This window comes from Synchiropus splendidus, chromosome 3, assembly GCF_027744825.2.
Source record: "Synchiropus splendidus isolate RoL2022-P1 chromosome 3, RoL_Sspl_1.0, whole genome shotgun sequence".
NCBI lineage: Eukaryota > Metazoa > Chordata > Actinopteri > Syngnathiformes > Callionymidae > Synchiropus > Synchiropus splendidus.
Genome location: NC_071336.1, coordinates 25,720,887 through 25,737,684, shown reverse-complemented (window position 1 = coordinate 25,737,684; position 16,798 = coordinate 25,720,887). Strand labels below are relative to the sequence as shown.

Below are 16,798 nucleotides of genomic sequence, written 5' to 3'. Positions count from 1 at the left end.
CAGCTGCTCGATGGGGTTTATTTTCCACCTGCCAACTTGTTATGGTTTGACTGTTTTGTCAAACGACTCCCCCCGCTGTGCTCCGCAGACTGCCCCTCTGGGCCTGACATCATCCCCATCGTGGCGGGCGTCGTCGCCGGGATCGTCCTGATCGGCCTCGCTCTGCTGCTCATCTGGAAGCTGCTGATGATTATCCATGACAGACGGGAGTTCGCCAAGTTTGAGAAGGAGAAGATGAACGCAAAGTGGGACACGGTGAGTGAACCGCAAGAGATTTCAGGAATTTAGTGCGGCACATACTTTTCAGGGTGGATTGAATATTCGGTCTGTCTGTGTTGCTCATCGAGGAAAAGGCTCTGTTGACTGCTTTTGAAATTCTATGCACTACTTTCCAGGGAGTGTCTGCCGCTGTGGAATATAAGCTCGTGTGAACGTCAGCTGTGGTTTCTTCATTCTTTTTTTGTTACTGTTTGCTTCCACCTAGTGGCTAGATACAGTATTACAACATTTCAACTTCTACCTCTCAGTGCAAGTTTTTTTTCCATGACCTTAAAGCTTGTCTAATTCAATTTTCAATCCTTGACTGTGGTTCCATTCACAGTTCCTTTTCAAGTGTCCATTTTTCATCATTTGGTCCTCTTGCGATTTTGCTGTGTTAAGTTTTACTTAAAAGAATCAAATTGTAGTAATTCTTGTAGACATTAACCATAGTTTTAATAATAATAATAATAATAATAATTATTATTATTATTATTATTATTATTATTATTGGAGTTATATTGGAATTATTATAACTGGATGGTGTTCAAATTTCGATGGTCTTGCCTCTGTTTTTTTTGTTTGTTTGTCTGTTTTTTATAACCTAAATAGCTATGTAACTACAGTAACAAATGTTAACAAAAACCACCATAGTTAAAGGTGGAAAAATGGATAAAGGAAAAATTTAGATTCCTGTAACTATCAGTCCATAATGACTGATAGTTACATACATTATATTATAGATTAGAAAGCGTTCTTTTATACATTTCGTATCTTACTTGATATGAAAGGTTCTGTTGTTTACCACCTCCTGGTGTCATTTTTCTTCTTTCTGCTAGGTTCAAGCCTGGTTCATAGCTGTAATCTTTGTGATTCATTTTAGCCATTTAAATGTGTCTTGTGTTTAGTTCTCCGCCATGTATTTGCTTTTAAACCAAATTCAGAACATTTGTAAATCCCGGAGGGCCTGCAGAAAACCACCGAAATCAAATTCTGTCTCAAAGTCTGTGTCAAATTCATTGGTCTGTTTTGTGGGTTGCTTACAAACGAACAATTCAGTAGTAATATGGATCGTAGTGTTTCGTGATTCACATTACAAATGTTTATTTTCATTGCATTTGTCATTTCCATTTCTTACCTTTTCTGCCTTGTTTTATCCTGTTGCTTTCTCCTCTTCCTGTCATCACCCTCCACTCGTAGAGTGAGAACCCAATATACAAGAGTCCTATCAATAAGTTCCAGAACCCCAGCTATGGACGTAAAGCTGCTGCTCTTTAAGTTTGTACTGTTCCTCCTCTTTTCCTGCATGGACTGCTGGTTTGTGCACTCTGTGCTTTCGCTCTTCTTATTTCAGGCAGTGTGACCTACTACTAGTACTGAGGCCTTGGTGTGACTGCATGAGTGTGTGAAATGATGAATTTACTGGAGGTGTGTTCTGCGGCAGAACATTGCTGCAGAGTAATTGTAATGATGAGATTTTAAATATTTTAAAATCTGTATATTCCAGAGTCTGCTTGTATTTATGTGGCGTGAAGCTAAAGATTTGATCATGAAAGATTTTTATTTTCTTTCTTCTTTCTCTCTCTTTCATCTTTTTTTGTTTATGTCTGAGGTATTTTATTTGTGTGACACTCCCCTAAGCTATAATGTTTGTGTTGTTTTTTGTAAACTAAAATGTTTTTTAAATTTTTGCTCTTGGTAAATATTGTCCCCCTTTCAAATAAAGTGAACGAAACCATTGAGAAAATTTTTAAAAAGTACACTAAGTAAATAAAAAAATCATGCAATATATTAGAATTATTTTAATCATTTTCCGCTGTCATAAGTATTTTTCACATTTTCTCATCCTTTGTTTTGGCTGGTCGGTCCCTCAATACAATATATAATGTGGCCTCTTCTGAAATTTAAAATTGAACCCACCTCAGGATCATACCAACACAGCGGAATGTGAAAATGCTTCATTCAAAAATGCCAACCGTCATCTTCTCTTGTGGCTCAACAGGCTTCATGGCTTGTATTTAACGTTGCTGTGTTGACATGTTTGCCAAGCTAATAATCTGTTTTGTCTTGCCTGTCGTACATCTGGCGACTCAATAACAATCTCCCTCTGTCTGCAGGGCGAAAACCCCATCTACAAAAGTGCCGTCACAACTGTGGTCAACCCCAAATACGAAGGCAAATGATGAACTCTCCCATCCAGCATGGAACGACTGCAGTATTCTCCTTCAGTTTGGGCTCTGAGGGACATTTATTTTATCGATTCTTCATGTCGCTTCAACATTATAACACACACGGCATCTGTATTTTTACTAACACGTTTATATGCTTTTCGTGGTATTTTAGATGTACAGTATGTGAATATATATTTTTGCTGGAGTCATTGCTGCCAAAGGACTTGAGGCGGATGATTTTTTTTTTTTATCAACCCAATGTGCGTAAAAGTAATGTCGGCCTTCTCTCTCCTGGCATCCGTGTGTGCACTGACGTCCCCGTGTGTGTTTCTGTGTCCAGGCAGGACCTGAGGAGTTTAATATGTATATCGTCAGAGTGGGTAGTTCGACTTATACAGGTGTGTATATAGTGAAACCACAGAAAGATTTAAGAGTCGGTTGAGACAAGAAGGGTTTAATCATATTGCTGTCAACTATTCATGACTGTTTTTTCTTAGGGTACTTGTTCTAAACGCAAACGCAAAACCTACTCGTATTCATGTAGCAACCAGTGTTGAAATGACTCACATGAAATCATCGTACATATAATGTATTGTGATGAATATGTAATCTTATTAAGAGATTAGACAAATCATAAATAGTTTTATGAGAACAATGAAATATTATCATGTCATCAACATGTGTTTACTACAAAATTCAACATGACAGATACTGTAAAGAACATTCTTTGAATCACCTCAGAGCCACTGGAAAGATTCTAAAACATACTAGCATAACATGTTAAACATCAATAGTCACTCTTGTGTTGATAAAATCTTCCTTTAAGTTACACAGAGTACAGACAGGAAATGTGTGGGTAATTTGCCATTAATCCTGAGTTAACTCACATCCAATGCGATTCATCGCAATGAAAATTTTTAATCTATTGCCAGCCCTAGAAGTCATCAAACTTCAGTTTATTCTATGTTTTTGTTTTTATATTCAGTCAGATTACAGATTTTTGAATAGCCTGTGTTGTTTATTCTTACATAGTAATGATGATCTTCTGATGTCAAAACATAAGAGACATCTGGCTACACATAATAATACCATACTCTCAAAAAGCAGATGCATGTTGATGAATAACTAGCCCATGAATGTTTGTGTGCTGTTGCTACTGTTAGCAATAACTTGAGGATGCTAATGACGCCGCTAATTTATGACACAAATATTTACACACGTGTTATGTGTGAGTTATGTAGGGAACTTTAAACAGTATTTTAACTGGTGAAGAGCAATATCTGTATTGCTCAGTGGAAACGAAGTGTATTTTACAAAAAGAATCCTTCACAGAATTTAAAACAAGCGATGTCCTGTTCACTCTGTGACGCACCGGTGTGGGTAACTTATTTGTTACAAGTATATAGATCAAAGTAAAATTGTTTTGTGACGTCATGGTGCAGTGTGACCAGTTTCTTCTTGGTCACAACATGCACACCTATCAAGCGTTCTGTATTTTGAAGGTTTTAGGAAGCGATTTAAATGTCAGCTCAGATTGTGTGATCGCAAAGGCACAGTGTTCCACTTGTCACAGATGGTTAATTGTTGAGTTATTTTCATCGCTAAGCGGACATGATGTACTGACTAACTATAATGACTTTATTACTCTCAGGTCCTCTCCTGTGTTTTTGTCTCTGGCATCGAGTATGTGTCTTTCTGTCGGCTTCTGTAGCTTCCACTCTTCATTGCAAGTCCTGCGTCACATACACACCCACTCATGCTCCATGTTGCCAAGTGCCTTGTCTTTCATGCCCCTTCCCCCGACCACCCTGCTGTTATTTATTAAATAAAGTACAAAATGTGTTTCTGATGGTGTTTCTACATGACATATGATGGTGCTGTGAATGAGTCATAGTACAGAAAATGCCGTCTTGTTTTGAATGTTGTGTGGGAGGACTTCAGTAATAAATGGGAAGCGTCATTCATTTTTCACACAAGGTCTGTCCAAAAGTGTCTTCCTAGAGGAGCTGCAGAATTTTCCTGCAAAGACGAGGTGACATGCTCGGTGACTGACTAGATACAAGTCTCCTTGGGAAGTAGGTTGTGGTTGTTGGAGTCAGTGTCCACTTTCCTCAGAATCTAAAGTGGATTGCAGCTACATTATTTACTGGGACTGTAGACAATGAAAAAGAAGTGGACAATATCAATGTGTGAGAAAACTGTTCATTCTTAAAACCAAACTTCAAAAAATGATTGTTTATTGGTCCATTTATGTTATTACACATTGTTTAAGGGCTTATTCAATTGGCGGAGAAACAAATATGTGACAGACATTGTTTTACCTTGAAAATGGATCATAAATCAAATCATTAATGATATAAATTATTATAATAATTTTATGTCTGTGAGGAATGCTTGCAAACAAAATGACTATATATATATATATATATATATATATATATATATATATATATATATATATAGTTCTGACTGAAAATGCCCACTTTTTGTGAAGATCCTTGAGACTCCCTGGCCCAGCAACAGATCTGGGCTGAAGAATGACGCTACAGTATGTGTTACAGATGTTTCCCTGCAATACTTCTCAGCGAGTTTCCTGGAATATATTCCTGGAATATATTTAAATCAAAACAAAACCATTTTAACAATATTCCTTTCACATTTCTCATTTAATATTACCTCATTTTTGCCCATGTTGAATGTTTATTTTGAAGCAAAAGTCAACAAGCTATACAGGAGGAAAGTGGAGAGTGAAGTGAAGAAACCAATAACCAATAAAGGGGATGTTTCTTTTTAGTACACTAGGGCATATATAAACTGCAGATGCACACATGCGCCGAAGTATTATACGTTTTGAGACACATAAAATTATTTGACCTTTTACCCTCTAAAGGTCATCGTCATCAGTGCACCCGCCCATGAATTGATCCACACTTCACCCTCTTCCTTACCCCCCAAACCCAGCTTTTACATTTGTTTCTATTATCGTATTCTTAATCCATTTTAAGTGACTTACTCAGTAACATTAATTACATTTACATTAACCAGTGATTTGTTATTACGTAACCGTTATCTAGACACGGAAGTGAGGAAGGTCCTGCAGGATCTGGTGGGAGTGAGACATCTCACCGCTACAGTGGACCTACCATCTCTGCTTCTAGCTGTAAACAGGAACATCGGTCTGACAATTTGTGCATCGTCTTACTTAACAACAGAAGAAGACCGCAGCGAGTCGTCGAAGAACCATGGAAGACGACGTTCTAACCACCTTAAAAATATTGATCATCGGCGAAAGTGGCGTTGGCAAGTCGAGGTGAGCAAACGATATCGATGTCGTGGCGTTAGCTGTTAGCACGTTAGCCACATGTTGACTAGTTGCTAAACCGCGTATTGTACTGTTTCGTTTGTCACCTTTGGTTATTATTTTCTATGTAAACACGGCTTTTCCCCGTTGTATGTTGCATGAGTACTTGTGTTTTGTCGTGCAAGCCAGAGGTAGCATCCGTTATCCAAGGGTGACATCGTTTGTTCTCCTCGAAAACAGCACAAATCTTGTGTTATGGTCACCAACGTTGTTCAAGTGCAGTATATACGAATGAATATATGTCAGAATTCCGTACTGCAATGCCTCACTGCGGAGGTTTTAATGCCCACTGGACCCTAAAGTGGGTGTCCTCATCACAAGAATACTGGGAATCAACACAGGTCAACCTGAAAACTTACATTGAAGTTACATGTTTGTGCTTTAGTTTGTTGGTAAAAAAAAAAAAAAAAAAGTTTTTTTTAACAGTGACCAGTAAAGAAGACCCTGCTTGTTTGAGTGACGTATTCATGAGCACACATCATAAAATAGCATTTTAAAGTTAAGATGATTTTTGTCCTTTAAATATGATTCACCGTGGTGATCCATGTACTTCAAATATTCACCTTGATAAACTGATTTTTTGGTTTTTTGAAGTGATCATCTAACCTTTAATATGAAACTGCCACCTGCAGTCAATTTCAGATTATTTAAAAAAAAAAAAAAAAAAAAAACACAGCCATGACATATTATGCCATATATCAGTAGGTTAGCTTCTCTTATTTTCACTGTCAATGTCAATCAGTCAATGTCTGCCTTGGATTCTTTTCCTCTACCAACTGTACTGTATTGTAAACAACACAGCTGAATCAGACCCCACCTGCTTCTTCGAGACACCTTGTTCCTTCCTGCGACCTTTAGCCGTTGTCAGATCCTCTGCACTATTGCACATGTTCAAACCAACCGTTGCACCTGGTGTGCACTTTACCAAAGGTGTTAAAGCAACCACATCCTTGTTGTGTATCTATTTTGGCACAGGTGAATTAAAAAGATGTCTTGTATTGCATCAATCAACACCGACTAGAGCTTCTAGAAATGTTCTCAAGATATAATTGACCTTGGAAATATATTCCAACTAAATATTTAAACTCATCATGCCACTTCCAAAACTGGGTAGGTTTAGTTATATTGCATTCAGTATAAGCTATTTCCTGCACTGTCTCTCTCCAGGCAGAGGTCTGGCTGCTCTGTTGTCATCCGTTCATCCTTCCGATGCAGCTTTGGGGTTTAACATAACTTTTCTTACCTCTGAATGTGGATGTCATTGAATTCTCCCGCCGTCATCATTTGAGTTCATGAAACAGTTTCCATTCATTTCCTCAGCCAAGGAGGTTATGTTGTCGACAGTGGTGGTTTGTTTGTCTGTGTTCTAAATAACCTGAAAAGTTATGGACCTAATTTTGATGAAATTTTCAGGGAAAGTTGAAAATGGAACAAGGAATGAATTATATGGAATGGTTTAGTCATCATTTCAGGAATTCTGTTCAAGCTCTTCATACTCCCTGGACATTTATGGGTTAGGATTCTGCGCTCCACCACCGAGGCCTGGGTTTGAGTCCGGTCAGGAAATTAAGTTTTAGTTCTGTTTCAGCGACGTTGGTTTGTCTGTGCTCAAAAAAACGCATTATTCACTGTTACTGTTACACTTATTCATGAAATTCCAGAGGAACGTAAAATGGGACATGGAACAAATGATTGAATTTTGGGAATGACCCGGATAACCGTCTGGATCCACAAATTTTTATGTCAAGGATTCTTTATTGGCAGAGGTTTTGTTATTTAAAGCTGTGTAACTCACATGATGTGTTGATGTAGTTAAACAATATATTACCTCTTCATAAAAAAAATGAAAATAACCATCTAAATTCAAATTCTACTCTGGTTAAATAGCCTTTCTTCATATGGGTTTCTTTGCTAGAGATTAGATCAGATGCTCCTCTTTCACTCTTCAGATGGTCACGGTCTGAACTGGTTGAAGAGCCTGGGGATGGATGTCCAGCCTGTTTTCCGATACTTAAAAATAATGATGATGATGATTAACCTGATTGTTGTGAATATTTTCAGGCTCCACTTGTCTTGTCATCAAGCAGGTAGCCCTCACTTTTAAACTGCTTATATAGATGTCATTAGTCGACCCGTAGAGGCCTCCGAATGGTCCTGGAGATTTTCACCTGGCAGCTAGTTCAGCGTTTTCCTTTCACCTCACCAATGAACTGCACAGAACACATTTGGGACTTGGCTGTCTGCACCAGCAGCTCATCGGCCTGTGTGGATCTCAAACAATAAACACTCGTCGCTCCAGCTTCCTGCTGTTGGCGTTGCAGAGTAAAACAAATTTCTTTGTTTGGGTTGAAAGAAAACAGCTTTTCCACGTAATGACTTTGGAAATTAAAAGTGTCTGAGGTTGATTAGTCATAGCTAAGAGATGAACCCTGGCCTCCTCACCATGATCTCCCCATGATGTCATCCAGAAATTGTGCAAGGTGGCCCTGATTAGTAGAAGATATGGCTGTGTCTGTGAAGAGAAGGGAAAAAAACAAGATTCCTGTCTGTCGCTGAGTTATACTGACCTGACCTTTTGTTTCTGTTCTGGTCAACAGCTTGCTTTTAAGATTCACAGATGACACCTTTGACCCCGAGCAGTCGGCAACAATAGGTGAGTAACACTCAAGTGAGATTCAGTTACACTGAAAATCAGTGATGAATCATTCAAGGAACAATTTTTAATAGAAGAGCAGCGTCAACAATCTGTTTATGGAAGTCATTGTTGTTTCCTCAGTTAGAGTTAGCTCCGTGGAAAATTTGGCTATAAATGACTCTTTCCAAATTCAGTAATTTCTGGACAATAAGCCGCTACTTTTTTCTAGCAGTCTGAGCCCATGTGGCTTATACAACAGCGTGGCTAATGTATGGATTTTTACGAGCAGAAATCATATTAAATCAGAGGCGATGAAATCAGAGCCTTTTATTTACCCTTAAAGCCCTCAAAATGCGCCGTTTTCGCCCACGTGTCCGCAGCTCCGTTAACAGAGTCAATCTCCTGGAGATCTGGAATCAAGGACAAGCCGCTGAGACCGGCAGTGGTGTCGGAACTTTGGGCGCTTTTGGGCATTTTGAGGGCTTTAATGTCAATAAATGATTGCATTCAGCACAAAAGTCTGACGTTAAGACAAGCGAGTCGGGTTGTGGCCGCTGACTTGATACCGGCTGGAGAGCTTCACCTTGTCTATTGTGAGCGTGGATAAATCAAGACCCTCCGTATTATACAGCTTGTTTCTGCTGGATGCAGGACCCCATTTTCAAAACTAGTTTTGAAAAGCGTTCTTAAGCCAGGTCCACCACTGACCTTTCTACAGTGCAGACAGCACCACTGAACCTGCGGCTCATGTATGAACAAGATCTGTTTTCCTTCTCAAATTCAGCGGGTGCGGCTAATATTGCGGTGTGCTTTATAGTCTGGAAATAACTGTAGTTGCGTTTAGCAGCTCCAGATTTGTATATTGCATATTGACACCAAGGAAAAGAACAACTGAAATGTTTGATTGCTCTTAAAGCTAGCTTGTTTTCACCGTGGCAATTGTCTGAGATACTGTTAGATTTAGTAAAGCTCTAGTCTGGAGTGTGTAATAACTAGTTACAGGTAGTGCACCTGAGGCAAGGTGGAGTGTGACTGCATTCCTAGTCTCATTTCTGGTGACGCAAAAGCCTATGGTTTCATCCGCAATCATCGTCACCAAATTTGGTTTTGTTTCAAGCTGTCTATAAACAACACAGTCATGACCAATGAGTTTAAAAGGCATTTCATTAAGGTTTTAAACCCTAGAATATCTCAGACAAAAACAGTGTTGGAAAGTGAGGTGGTGGTTCTGCAGATGTCTGGACTTTGGATGAAAATATTAAGCGGTACATAGTTGTCCACAGTTCCATTTCGTACCACCCTAGCAGCCGTGTTTGGGTGTAGCACTGGTAAAGTATTTCTCAGCCCATCAAACGACTTTCTACGCCAAATAGCAACATAGTGACTCAGATTTTCCAAAAGGTTGCTATCACAATAAAACCTTCCTTTCTGTTTATCCTGTTACATTCAAAACACTGCAGATGAGCGCACAAATCCGTCTTGAATTTTTCACTTCATCTCATTGGTTTGTTCGTTTCCAAAGCTCAGACTGGTGCCGGCGCTGGCAGATGGGTTCCATTATTCTCCCTTAACTATCCAGTGAACCGGTATCTGGTCCAGGATCTGAGCTGGCTTCATCGACCGCGCTCACTTTACATATCTGTTGCTCAGCCACGGGCAAAACATTTAAGTCATACAAATGTTTTCTTTACTTGTTTAGCAGTCCAAGTCACGAAGGTTCATTGCACGGCTCTGCGAGCGACTGTTGTGTATTCTTGGCTTGAACGTCTTGATAATGGCCGTCACATTCGCAGCCACAGCTATCAGGTTTTATTGAAAATAAATGAGGTGGATGAGAATGGCACAGCTGCTCAGTCGATCTTATTTAGTGAAAGTTACATCGTTAGTCTTCCAGACTGAAGAACAATCTGCCAATCTTATTAATCTTTATGTTGCCTCAAAGTAAGAAACTTTTTTTTTTAGCTGGTCGTATAGTTTTCTTTGAGGTGGAAACTGGTTTCAACTTTTTGCTAGGGTGAAAGCTTTGGATTGAAATAGGAGATTAAGTGTTGCTGTGTTCCTTGCAGTTACTTTCAAGTAACTGCCAATTATTTTGTCAGCTTTTAATGTATAATATAAATATACTCAAAGACATGGAGACAGTGAATTATACTATTCTCAAATTATGGAAACATAAAAAGCAGTAAAGAGTGATGTAATAATGGAGGAGTTGGAAGGGAACTGTCATGCAGGAAAACCAGGAAATAGTTGGCAATAATAGTGTTTCAAATGCATCTTCATGCTTTGTTTAATTTTGACCAATCTTTAATAATGTCACTGGGTTGGTGCTGCTTGTAGCAGGTTGACATCCTAGACAGGTTGCCAGACAACAAACACTCACTCACATATACTGACTTTCATCACCGAGCCTTGGTGACTCTTCCTTCCTGGAGTGTCCAGTTGTTGGCCTGTGGGAGAACTGTGGAGTGGAAAGCCACGCAAATGTACTGAAAAAGTACTTGGGTTAGAAGAAAAAAAGTAGCTGGAATCAACTGCACTACTGTATTGCCATATATGTGTTCACAAAAATGGCTTTTGGAATTTAGAAGTAAAGCAGTTGTCTTGGGACATGCCAGCATGGCTGGCATATTGAATAGAAGTTGCATATGTCTGCATACAAAATGTAACCTTCAACTTACTGTATCCAGTGGCCAGTGGCTACGAGCGAAACTTTTCTTAGGTCATCTCAAAGCCTTCTTAATTTCCTGTTATTAAAATATTGTCTGTGTTTTCCTTCGTGTGTGCGGCATGTGTGAGTGATAGAGAGCGTGTTGTGCTTCTTCAAGCCTCCTCTCTCTCTGTTTTGGCCCCAAACATGGCTCCCTAAAGTGAAAACAACCGGTCACACGTGTACGTCTGAATCTGTCAGTGAGCGATAAACTTGAGTCGACTTGACGTCCAAACACCGCAGGTTGCTCGCGCTGAGGAAGTTTTCCTGGTGAGGCAAGCGCAAGTGTATGAAGGTTTTTTTGTCAACAGTTAGAAAAACAGTGTTTCAAGTGTTGTTTGCCATGAAACTCTTTCGGTTGCTTGCTTTAATTCAAGGTCAGCAGAAGATGAAGATCCTCAAATGGAGGATTTGTCCCCAATGATAGTTGATGTCTGTGACAGTTGAGCCAGGTCACCATGACGATGACTGACCTTTCTCTCACTCAGGTGTCGACTTCAAAGTCAAGACCATCACTGTGGACGGGAACAAGGCAAAGCTGGCCATCTGGGTGAGAAACGAGCTTCATGAAGATTCATTTCACCTCAATCGCATCTCCATGGCGCTCAGTCAGAGGTTACCTCAAGTCGCCAGCAGGTGGCGACAGCGTAACACGTTTATTGCCTGTTGAGTTGTTCATGTCCGTGTGTCCAGCTTTTGCTCTATTTCAAGTGATGTATTTTTTTGTCTTTTCCAGGACACTGCCGGTCAGGAACGCTTCCGCACCCTGACGCCCAGCTACTACCGTGGTGCTCAGGGGGTCATTCTGGGTAAGCCAACCTGCTGACGTCTGTCCCTGAGACCCTGTGTTTTAGGCATAAACCTGCTTTTAAAGAGTGATAGATTTTCATCCTGCGACTGGGCTCCCACACACTTTCTCACTCTCTGGCAGCGAGTTTATGTCATTTGGTGAGGACGAGCTTGTTTATATGCAGACTCACAGGGACAATCCTAAAACTTTTAAACAGACTTCCTCTGCAGCCTTGTGGTTTGTACCCGCTCTAATGATGTTGGGAAACAGAAGCCTTTTTTTTTCTGTCTGCTGAGACCGTCCAGCGTGTTATTGTCTGCTCTTTGTTTTTGTCGACTGCACTTTCCCACCTCATTTATTTTCAAAGCTAATGAATTCATTTATATAATTGCGTACATCTGATGCAGCCCAGGTTGGAAAAGCCAGTCAGAGAAGGAAGAATGGGAAAATAAAGTTGGATAATGAAGGAAATCGGGAAGCATTTTAGCTGTTGTTGAATGTTTTGGGATTCAGTCAGACTCAAAACAAACAGAGAAGAAGAAGAGAGAGTCTTTATTTACATGTTGTTGATACATAGTGCTATTGTTCAGTCACCAAATGGGTTGGGCCATTCTCATTCCTTCACGTTATGAGCCGCTCCAGAGACCATCAAAATTCACTCAACAACAATCATGGTTACAGGATTTTAAATGTGGATATCATGATTTACGCAAGATGAAACTGGAACAATCCAAATGAATTTTGATCCTGATCGATTGTGATCTGCTGTGTTCTGCAGTCTACGACGTGACGCGCAGGGAAACCTTTGCCAAGCTGGACAACTGGCTGAACGAGCTGGAGACGTACTGCACGCGAAACGAGCTGGTGAAAATGCTGGTCGGAAACAAAATAGATAAGGTTGGAGGCAAAGGGTTTTTACTCTCATGTTTCTGCTCGGCTACTGATGAAGCGAGGAGAGAAATGTATCACATATGAAGCTGTCTTCATCTCTTTTTTTCCTCATTAACTACACCTATAATCCCACAGAACTTGGCGCTAAATTGCAAAAGAGAATAATTTTCCCCAGCTGGTTGACGCATTACTGAATTAAAAGACCCACTCTCAATGCTTTTGGCAGCTCTTGTTCCGAGCAAGACACCAGAGTCAGTCAGTGGGGACAAAAGTGCCCTCTAAGTAGACTATTATGAATTTATTGTGTCCTGTTCTTTGTCTGTTAAACTCACTTTTCCCCGCTGCTCCGCCCAGCAGACCCAGCCATTACCTCTCCCTTTGTTTTAGGAAAACCACGAGCTAGACAGATCTGTGGGCCTGAAGTTCGCAAGGAAACATTCCATGCTTTTTATAGGTAAGTCGGGAGGATTCCCCACTCCCACAGACCTGCGGCGAATGGGTGACTCCTGCACTTGCTGAGAAATGCAAAGAATTCCACTATTTATAAAATAGTTGCTAAATTTAGAATTTTCTGAGCAAAATAAATATCCAGATTTCAGCTGTGGACACCATTTTTAAATGCACAAATATCAGTTTTGTATTTCAGTGTCAAATTATTATTGAAACTAATATCTATCCAGTTGAAGACCATTAACAATGTCTGCGTGAGCCAGTTATTAAACAACAGTACTTGGCATTAGCGTCTTGTTTATCTCAAGTTAGACAATGGAGACTTGCGCTGCATGTAGTTGATCTTGCTGGTATTTAAGCTACATTCATATTTTGTCCTGCGTCAAGTAACTTTGACTACTTTTAGGGCCATTTTTTGTTGTTAAACCATGTGGCCTTGACCGTGCAAGTCGAGCCATTGCCATATTTGAGCTCATGCTTTGTGTTGCATTGATGCATCAATTCTGTCATGACTTATGTCAACATGTCAAGTTTTCGCAGGCTGTAGTGGTGTGTATACATTGTGATTTAACATTGCGTTAAAGCGACAGTTGTATTGAAAAAAACTATGTTTTTCAAGGGCAAAAACAAATCTGTTCAAGCTACCGCCAAGCTGAACTACCTGTAGTTTTACAAGCCACTCTTGCACGGTAACTTCCCCAGTAATGACACAGCAGAAGATGTCTGTCTTTTCTCAGTCGTCTTACGCTATGAAAACATTATACAGTAGTAAAAACAGAATTCCAGTTGTTGAAAAGTTCTAAATAAATGCAGTATTGAACAATAATGGTAGAATTGCATATTTAAATATGGTTTATATTTCCCCATGTGATGTGTGCTATTTGCTTGCAGCCTGTTGCGGCCTTGTTGTTGGATAAGCAAACGTTTTTATAGGAGTCAGGCGTATTTAAAGTAACGCCAACCTCAGCACCGTAGAAGTTTAAATGACCAGATATTTGTAAATGTAATAAGACTTTTCTCAAATTCATCCAAGAACTGTTGAATGTGTGTTTTATTGATATTCAAAAGGTTTCACTCGTTTTAAACAGGTCAAAGCGCTATAGCTGGAATCCCTGTTTTTGACTTCAACTTATCACAGTCACTGTCTTGTGAAGGTTACGTGGATGATATGACCATTATTTATCTGTTTTGAATTGTGCATTTTACTCCTGTGTCAACCCTAAATCGCTGCTTATCAACATATCACTTCTTCTCACTTCACTTACCATGTACATGATTGATGTGAGATCATTTATATCCCCTCTGTAAACTTAGCTTCTCTTTGACAAATATGTGAATATAAATATTCACTTAAACTTTTTTTCTAATCTGACGTTCAGGTTCCCCTTTTGTAAATATGTTGTTGTGCATGGTGACAAAACGGCTTCTTAAATTATTAAGTTGCGCAGCTGTGTTGCTATCGTGTGACTGTTGTTTCCTAAGCTCTCCATGTTGCCTTTATGCAGAAGCCAGTGCGAAGACCAGAGACGGAGTGCAGTGTGCGTTCGAGGAGCTGGTGGAGAAGATCATCCAGACACCAGGTTTGTGGCAGAGCGAGACTCACGGCAGAGGCGTGCAGCTCAGCGACGAGGATGCAGGAGGCGGATCCTGCGGCGGCTACTGCTCCCTGGTCTAGACCACACGCACGTGTTCACACATCCCAACATGAGCAAACGGCTTCAGACCCTTGAGCATTCACGACGACATGAAAGATCTCCTCACCGGCCGAGGCGCTGCTGAGCGCTGCCGTCCACACACTTGACCCATGTTTACACACACTCAACACGTTTGCACGCGGCGCTGGACCGGCTCGGCCTGCTCTCCTCTCAGATGCTTTTCCTTTGCTGAAGTTTCTTAGAGAGAGATTTAACATGGAAGCAAACTTCATTTCTACTTCAACTGTGATGCGATGAATGCTGGCTGTTCCACCCCCGACCTGCGCATGCCTGTTTCCCTCATGCCTTTTTTATTTTAGCATCGCCCCTCCCATGTCGCGTTTGCTGCTTATCTCGCCGACAGGCCGATCTACCCGAACCGCCTCCGTTGCAACACTCGGTTAAGAGTTTGTGACACGTCTTCGTTTTAACACCACTGCCTCATTAGTCTGGGATACACTACTTAAATTGACTTTTTTATTTTGGAAGGAGCATAAATCAAAGCGTGTGGCGAGCAGCAGGCTTTCCACTGCTGAAAAAAGGGAACATCTTGAATTGCATGTCTGTTTTTTTGCGCTGCTTTAATGAAGTGCCCCTTGCTGGCACGCTCTCGATCTGAGAGGCAATATCGGAGGTATCACGGCTGCGGTCGCTCACCTCGGATCTTCTGGACCCGGGCGGGGACAACGGAAAGTGTTCAATATTAAACAGGACAGTGAGTCATGTGGCTGCTTCTGCCGAGGATGGAAAGTGAAAAGCAGAGGCTCTACATGGCTAATGGATTTTACAGCACCCGTGTCACCGTGGAGCAGTGAAGCTCCTGCACCCGCGACCTTGTTGGTTGTGCCCATGTGTTGCTGCGTGTTCTGAGAGCTGTAGTTCAAAAGAGGACGGAGAAGAAAAAGTTATTTTTGCGTGTCCAATTGCATGAGTGCCATTCTTTGTTTGTCCGAACATCTTCTCTACAGGCTTTTACCTATTAACTTATGTTAAGCTGCAAATGGAAAAACAGGTTTTAAGTGTTACCTTGAAAGGAGTCTCACTTTTACTTGACTAGTCTAGCTGTTATCTTTCGACGACGAACCTTGTAAATTGTGTGTATTTTAGGAATAAAGCGGGAGAATTCAGGAACGAACTGTACAGCTGAATGTAAACATATGACCTGCCCTCTATATTAAACTGAATAAACCTCTTTTTTTCAATGAAAACTGCTGCCCACGCTCGTCCATAATGAAGTTCTGTGTTTTCCACGATTCGCGGTGTATTCCATGACTCTGCTGTCATGGTTGCCACGTTGGAAATGTCGCTGTTAGGTGACGGCTTCTTTGCTCTGCGCCCTTCACATTCCCCCTGTCCTCACTATAAAGACCCCTTGTTTAAACAGTGTCCAAAGAAGCCCCGGACACCAGACGTGTGATCTATCTAAATCATCCTTTTTTTTGGCAGAGCGTTCAGGAAACACTGCTGCAGCTGCACATCACTTCAGCAGTGCTTTCGCTGGGATGTGTTTCATTCCTGAGTGATTTTTTTTTTTGAAGGGGTCTGTCTTGGCCGCAAGAGCACATCCTTCATCTTCAGCCACATCTCAGGCCGCTGTCTGAAAGTATGTCTCAGTCAAACAGCAAGCCTTCATGTGGTGCAACATAGCGCAGCGCCACGCTTCCTCTGCTCTGAGTCTGGATAAATGTCAGCTGTTCTGGTGCGATTGTCGTGTCCTGAAAAAGCTATTGAACAGCTCCACTCATGCAAGTCCCAAAACGCAATGCAACAATTGCAACTAAAACATTATGAGGAGCGCTCCTCTACTTCCGCCTCAAGTTAACCAAAAACTATGACCGGCA

The 16,798-nt window shown here is 40.8% G+C and overlaps 2 protein-coding genes across 4 annotated transcripts in view; both read left to right on the top strand.

The window, feature by feature from the left end:
* The window catches only part of itgb1a (integrin, beta 1a), a 30,357-nt gene extending 26,079 nt beyond the window's left edge, over positions 1 to 4,278 (top strand). For all 3 annotated transcript variants that reach the window (XM_053859201.1, XM_053859202.1, XM_053859203.1), the window contains exons 15-16: positions 89 to 255; positions 2,376 to 4,278. In XM_053859201.1, coding sequence (XP_053715176.1) covers positions 89 to 255; positions 2,376 to 2,441 — 233 coding nt within the window. In that variant the 3' untranslated portion in view covers positions 2,442 to 4,278. The remainder of the gene's footprint in view (positions 1 to 88; positions 256 to 2,375) is intronic.
* Positions 4,279 to 5,543: 1,265 nt separating this feature from the next.
* rab18a (RAB18A, member RAS oncogene family) lies at positions 5,544 to 16,216 on the top strand. Its single transcript, XM_053861048.1, has 7 exons — positions 5,544 to 5,739; positions 8,388 to 8,443; positions 11,621 to 11,682; positions 11,869 to 11,941; positions 12,701 to 12,819; positions 13,201 to 13,267; positions 14,769 to 16,216. Exons 1-7 carry the CDS (start codon positions 5,672 to 5,674, stop codon positions 14,936 to 14,938), a joined length of 615 nt encoding a protein of 204 aa, XP_053717023.1. The 5' UTR covers positions 5,544 to 5,671; the 3' UTR covers positions 14,939 to 16,216.
* Positions 16,217 to 16,798: the final 582 nt, after the last annotated feature.

What these genes read in the sequence shown, in the direction of transcription:
- rab18a (XM_053861048.1), top strand. Translation starts at nt 5,672, where the DNA reads ATGGAAGACGACGTTCTAACCACCTTAAAAATATTGATCATCGGCGAA. An exon ending in CGAGCAGTCGGCAACAATAG is followed by an intron (nt 8,444 to 11,620) that starts GTGAGTAACACT and finishes TCTCTCACTCAG; the next exon opens with GTGTCGACTTCAAAGTCAAG. An exon ending in ACATTCCATGCTTTTTATAG is followed by an intron (nt 13,268 to 14,768) that starts GTAAGTCGGGAG and finishes GCCTTTATGCAG; the next exon opens with AAGCCAGTGCGAAGACCAGA.